Source organism: Octopus bimaculoides, chromosome 28, assembly GCF_001194135.2.
Source record: "Octopus bimaculoides isolate UCB-OBI-ISO-001 chromosome 28, ASM119413v2, whole genome shotgun sequence".
Classification (NCBI taxonomy): Eukaryota; Metazoa; Mollusca; class Cephalopoda; order Octopoda; family Octopodidae; genus Octopus; species Octopus bimaculoides.
The window spans coordinates 4,216,161-4,221,989 of NC_069008.1; the positions used below are offsets into that span (position 1 = coordinate 4,216,161).

Below are 5,829 nucleotides of genomic sequence, written 5' to 3' on the forward strand. Positions count from 1 at the left end.
CCCTTTCCGTAACAGCTGTTGCTACACAGAGAGCAATAGATTTTAATACTATCCATGAAGGACGAACACAAAATGGACAGTACAATACGATCTGGAGGTTATATAATACGAAATGGGAATAAAATTAATATAAACATGAATACATCGAATGTGACACAAAAGACAATAACTAACGTTGAGGACAAAATGAGGTTAAACAGACAGTCCGACCCCACGAGCTCTGCTGAGAGCAATAGCACGTGAAATAGATGGTGTCACCAGTAAGTTCTAGTAACAGCCCTAGGCAGTTAATATAGGTACTACTAAAGCAGCGCGGACCCGAACGCACAGTCGCGCGTCCGCCCTAGCTAGTCTTGAGTGGTCGATCCTAACCCTAACCCTAACCCTATCCCTAACCCTAACCCTATCCCTAACCCGCGTGTGCAAATGAATACGTGTTTAGGGTTAGGGTTAGGATCGACCACTCACGACTAGCTAGCGCGGACGGGTCCGCGCTGCTTTAGTAGTACCGTTAATATATTTATCTAATTTACCACTGGGGCACATAAACCCAACATGGTCCCTGTAGCTGACGAAGCTGTCCTGTGGTGGTCACTCAGTTTGCTAGAAATAACAGCCGAATCTCTTCTTGCAAACTACAAACCACTTTTTGAGAGAAAGTGGGATACATTGAAATATGTAGTTGCTGGGACACAGTGTCTGAAGATAAATGGGATGGTCAAGGCTGGAGGACTTTTGATAATTAGTCTGCTCTGTCAGACCCAGTTCAAACCATGTCTAAATCATCACAGCTACCATTGCAATCTTATAGCCTGCTGTTTCTAGCGCGCGCGTATGTGTAAGAGAGAGAGACAGAGTGAAATGTACTCTAAAGTTGGTGAAAGGGGAGATAATCATGGGCTGGAGTCGGGTTGTTTATTCATTCCTATGACAATCTTATGACATGGACGGAACATTAAATGATGTAGCCCTAGATACACTGTGTTGGAATAAATGACGGGATGATCATAGTTGGAATATCTTTAATTGTAGGTCTGCTAGATTCTACATCATTTAATGTTCCGTCCATGTCATAAGATTGTCATAGGAATGAATAAACGACTAGACTCCAGCCCATAATTATCTCCCCTTTGACCAACTTTAGCGTATATCTCACTCTGTCTCTCTCTCTCTCTCACACACACACAGGGGGTTTCAAATTTTTTGATTTGCGGACCCCTTTATATTTCAGGCTTTACTCTTATAAACGCTTATGAAATTTATACATAAATATTTGCTTAAAATAACATATATTTTTACATTTATTGATTTAACAGTATTTAACAAACAGGTTTATTGTCAATTAAAAGATTTCGATTAAAAAACATGTATAAGATCAAATTGCCCATAAAAAGTATTTGCTGTCCACGGACCCCCTGTCTTGTCCTTGCGGACCACAGTTTGAAAATCGCTGTGCTAGATGAAGGTTACCTGATGAAGGCATTGATGGAACATTAAATAATGTAGTCCTAGATACACTGTATCAAAATAAATGACAGGGTGGCGATAGTTGGATGGCTTCTGAAGGTAGATCAGTTAGAACATGACTGACCATGGTTTAACCAATAAAAAGCACATGAAATTTTGTAGTCTTCAATACCCTAAGACTGAAAAAAAGACGGCCTTTTGGTCCAAAGGGAAGTTTTGTTTTTATTGTTAAAATTCATCCGAGTTTCCGTTAGGACGAACTTACAGATCGTATCCCGAATTTTGCCGTCAAACGTAACAATTCCTACGAGTGCTTCGTAACGCGAGGTTGCTTGGTCGCGCGCAAGTGTATACACACACACACACACACACATACATTAGCGACAGAAGTGATACAAACAGGGAAACAGAACACAAAACACGAGTATAAACATATTTTTCATTATTATTGAGCAACGTTTGGTAAGTGTCAATATACGAAACTTTCGGACCTTGAATCACTCAGTAATTTCTGCTGATTTAATAATAAGATATGTACAGGCATACCTCAGTTTACGTCGGCAACTGGCTGGAAGACATTCGACTTAATTCGGAAAACTACGTTAAAAGAAAATTTATTGCTTTATATCTGTTTTACTAAATAGTGTGTACATATTTTCATATGTATTTCATTGGATTTTTTTTACTTCAGTATCGGCTTTTAGGTGTTTTTTTAAAAAATATTTATGTATTTAAAATATATTCGCTGAGACCGACGTAAAGTCGATAAAGACGTAACTCGAAACGGCGTTAGTTGTGATGTGTGTGTATGTGAAATTAACGTGCAAGTGGCTGAGCACTCCACAGACACATGTACCCTTAACGTAGTTCTCGGGGATATTCAGCGTGACACAGAGTGTGACAAGGCTGACCCTTTGAATTACAGGCACAACAGAAACAGGAAGAAAGAGTGAAAGAGTACAGCAGGGTTCGCCACCATCCCCTGCCGGAGCCTCGTGGAGCTTTAGGTGTTTTCACTCAATAAACACTCACAACGCCCGATCTGGGAATCGAAACCGCGAGTCCACTGTCCTAACCACAAGGCCATTGCGCCTCCATCTACATACATATATATATACACACACACACATATGAAGACATAAAATTAAAGCAGTAAATATAATGCTGTCTTTTGGTTGGTCGAAATAAAGTCAAATTTTATCCAATCAAATCACTCCGATTGACAAATAGCGGTTTATACAAACTTTCTACGGAGGACCGTCAAGATGTGGATTAATCACAGATCATCGACTTATTGATTGTCATCGAATTTACTGATTATATATCGGAGATAACATTTACAGAAACCAGTAAGTGTCTGTTTGATGATGTTATGAAATTGTGAATATTGTTTATTTTTCTATTGCCGCGCCATTTTTAGGATTTTTTTCAGCAATTAATTTAGTCGTTGTTTTTTTAGCCCTAGGCCGGACTTGATTGAGAACCCCGATGATCTGAGTATCAAAGTCTATATATGTATATATATATCCTTCAGGCATATTTTTTATCTAGGAGATTATATTATCTCATGTGTCTCTCGTAGGTTTGAGAGAGATGTGGCTGCTATTACTAGCAGTTCTGACGGCGGAATTTTAGTTTAATCACCCCCATATAAGCCCTTATAGCTTGTATGTTTTTATTCTTTTACTTGTTTCAGTCATTTGACTGCGGCCCTGGGACTTATTCTTTGGAAGCCTAGTACTTATTCTATCGGGTCTCTTTTGCCGAACCGCTACATTACGGGGACCTAAGCACACCACCATCGGTTGTCAAGCGATATTGGGGGGGACAAATACAGACACATACACACACACAAACACACATATACATATATATACGACGGGCTTCTTTCAGTTTCCGTCTACCAAATCCCCTCACAAGGCTTTGGTCGGCCCGAGGCTATAGTAGAAGACACGTGCCCAAGGTGCCACGGAGTGGGACTGAACCTAGAATCATGTGGTTCGCAAGCAAGCTACTTAATACACAGCCAATGGAAATTGTAGTTGTGGTCGATGCCAGTAACACCTGACTGGCTCCCCATGCCGGCGGCTCGTAAAAGGCACACCATCCAACCCATGCCAGCATGGAAAACGGACGTTAAACAATGATGATTCCCCACCTCTGTCTTTTGTCAACTATTTTATTATTATTTATATTCATGTGGTTCCAGAAATGAGCGGAGACGCTTTTATGAACACCCTCCGCAATTTGCAGTATCCTAAAGCGGAGAAGCTGAGCGCTCAATTCTTTGATCGTCACTTTGCCAACCAAGAGGCAACTCGGTCGTTTATCACCTGGTTTTGCAAGACCCTTAATTCCAAGCATGTGGTGGCCCCTACAGAAATGCAAAGGTAAGCAAATGGATCCTAATAGAAACCTTTTTTATATATTACATTTATTTTTTGTTATTTTTCACTAGTTTCAGCCATGAGAATACGGCCATGCCTCGATTTTTTTTTGTTTTTTTTGTTAAGCCTGGTACTTATTCTATCAGTCTCTTTTGCTGAACTACTAAGTTACTGGTTATCAAGCAGTAGTGGGACACACACACACACACACATATATGATGTGCTTCTTTTAGTTTCCGCCCACCAAATCCACTCGCAAGGCTTTGGTCGGCCCGAGGCTATAGTAGAAGACACTTACCCAAGGTGCCATGCTGTGGAACTGAACCCAGAACTATTTGGTGAGGAAGCAAAATTCTTCCCACACAGCCACACCTGCACCTATATAGATATATATATTCTCTTCTTGTATTCTTTTACTTGTTTTTGTCATTTGACTGTGGCCATTCTGGAGCACCGCATTAAGTCAAGGAAATTGACCCTAGGACTTATTCTTTGGAAGCCTAGTACTTATTCTATCAGTCCTGGGGGTGATCGAGTTGGCTGAAGGCGGTGCTCCAGCATGGCCACAGTCAAATGACTGAAACAAGTAAAGGAATAAAGGGAAAAAAAAAGCAGCATGTTGTTGATTTCTCTACTCCGAGGTACTTAGCCTGTACTTCTGCCCCTGAAGACAGGTCAGCGCCTGTCGAACCCACGAAGCATTGGTCGGTTTGGGGCTATAGTAGAAGATACTTGCCCAAGGTGCTGTGGTGGGACAAGAACTGAAACCATGTCGTTGCAACACACTGCACCAAGCGAGTTAGTAAAAGACTACAAGGGAGATAACTCTGAACTTGTTTTGGTACACTGACTTATTACTATAGATGAGAAGGGAAAATTCTTCACCAACGCCATTGGACCATCTGTTAATCGTATTGACTTTTAGAAAAATGACCTTACCGAAATTGTGGAGCTCTGTCGGTTACGACAGGAGTTAGAATAAGAACAGCAATAAACGAAAAAAAAAAAAATTCCATCCTGAAATACAACAATATTTGTTTCAACACACAGATCCACATCAGAAATCTTGCAACACAAATTCATAAATGTAAAATTTTGTCATTATTAAGCTAGTAATTTAGAAGACACCTTAACATGAAATTTTGATCAAAGTTTTTAATTTAGATCGCTTTAACCCTTTTGTTACCATATTTCTGTTGAAATGTACTCTATTTTGTTTAAATTAATTTTGAAAATAATTAAGGATTTAAGAAAATAACTTTGTCATTATTAATCTAGTATTTAGAACATAAGATGAAATTCTTAAGGAAGTTTTTAATTTAAATCATTTTGTCTTTGAGATTCAGTTCCAAAACAGAATTAAATGTGAACAGTTTCAAATTTATATCATTATTAGAATTGAAAAATTTAAAAAGCTTATTAGGAACCAGTCTTTCCATGACAGTTGTTTGTTTTCATTATTATTTTTTTTTCTTTTATTAGGTTTGATCAACTGGTAGATTCTGGTGCCGAAATTCTTGAAGGGAGTAAATTGTCTGAAGCTTTAGTAGACATGAAAAAGAAAAAGGAACTTCTTGCATCAAAGGAAAAACTGCTGTGAGTATTCAAATTTCTATAAGACAACTGGGCTATCCTATGGCCATTTTTGTGCTAGAAAAGCTGATTTCTGCTAGTGTGTGTATATATATATATGTGTATGTGTGTGTGTGTATATATATATATATATATACATACATACACACACATAGAGATGTGTCTGTATGGTAAGAAGCTTGCTTGCTTCCTAAGCACATGGTTCTGGGTTCAGTCCCACTGTGAGATGTCTTCGGCAAGTGTCTTCTATGGACTTGGGGCAAGCAAAGCTTTGTGAGTGATTTTGGTAGACGGACGGTAACTGGAAGAATCCCGTCGTATATACATACGTGTGTGTCTTTGTGTCAGCCTAACTCTGGTCTCTCTCTCTCTCTCTCTCTCT

General features: G+C 39.3%; 1 protein-coding gene and 1 long non-coding RNA gene across 2 annotated transcripts in view; both read left to right on the forward strand.

Moving 5' to 3' along the window:
* Positions 1 to 1,127: 1,127 nt before the first annotated feature.
* On the forward strand, positions 1,128 to 5,450 carry LOC128251139 (uncharacterized). The gene is made up of 3 exons (XR_008266992.1): positions 1,128 to 2,816; positions 3,677 to 3,857; positions 5,337 to 5,450. It is a non-coding gene; the product is annotated as an uncharacterized LOC128251139 (long non-coding RNA).
* A 223-nt stretch (positions 5,451 to 5,673) lies between these two features.
* Positions 5,674 to 5,829, forward strand: part of LOC106876582 (uncharacterized) — a 6,679-nt gene continuing 6,523 nt past the window's right edge. Inside the window, exon 1 of the mRNA XM_052977739.1 lies at positions 5,674 to 5,720. Coding sequence (XP_052833699.1) covers positions 5,674 to 5,720 — 47 coding nt within the window. The remainder of the gene's footprint in view (positions 5,721 to 5,829) is intronic.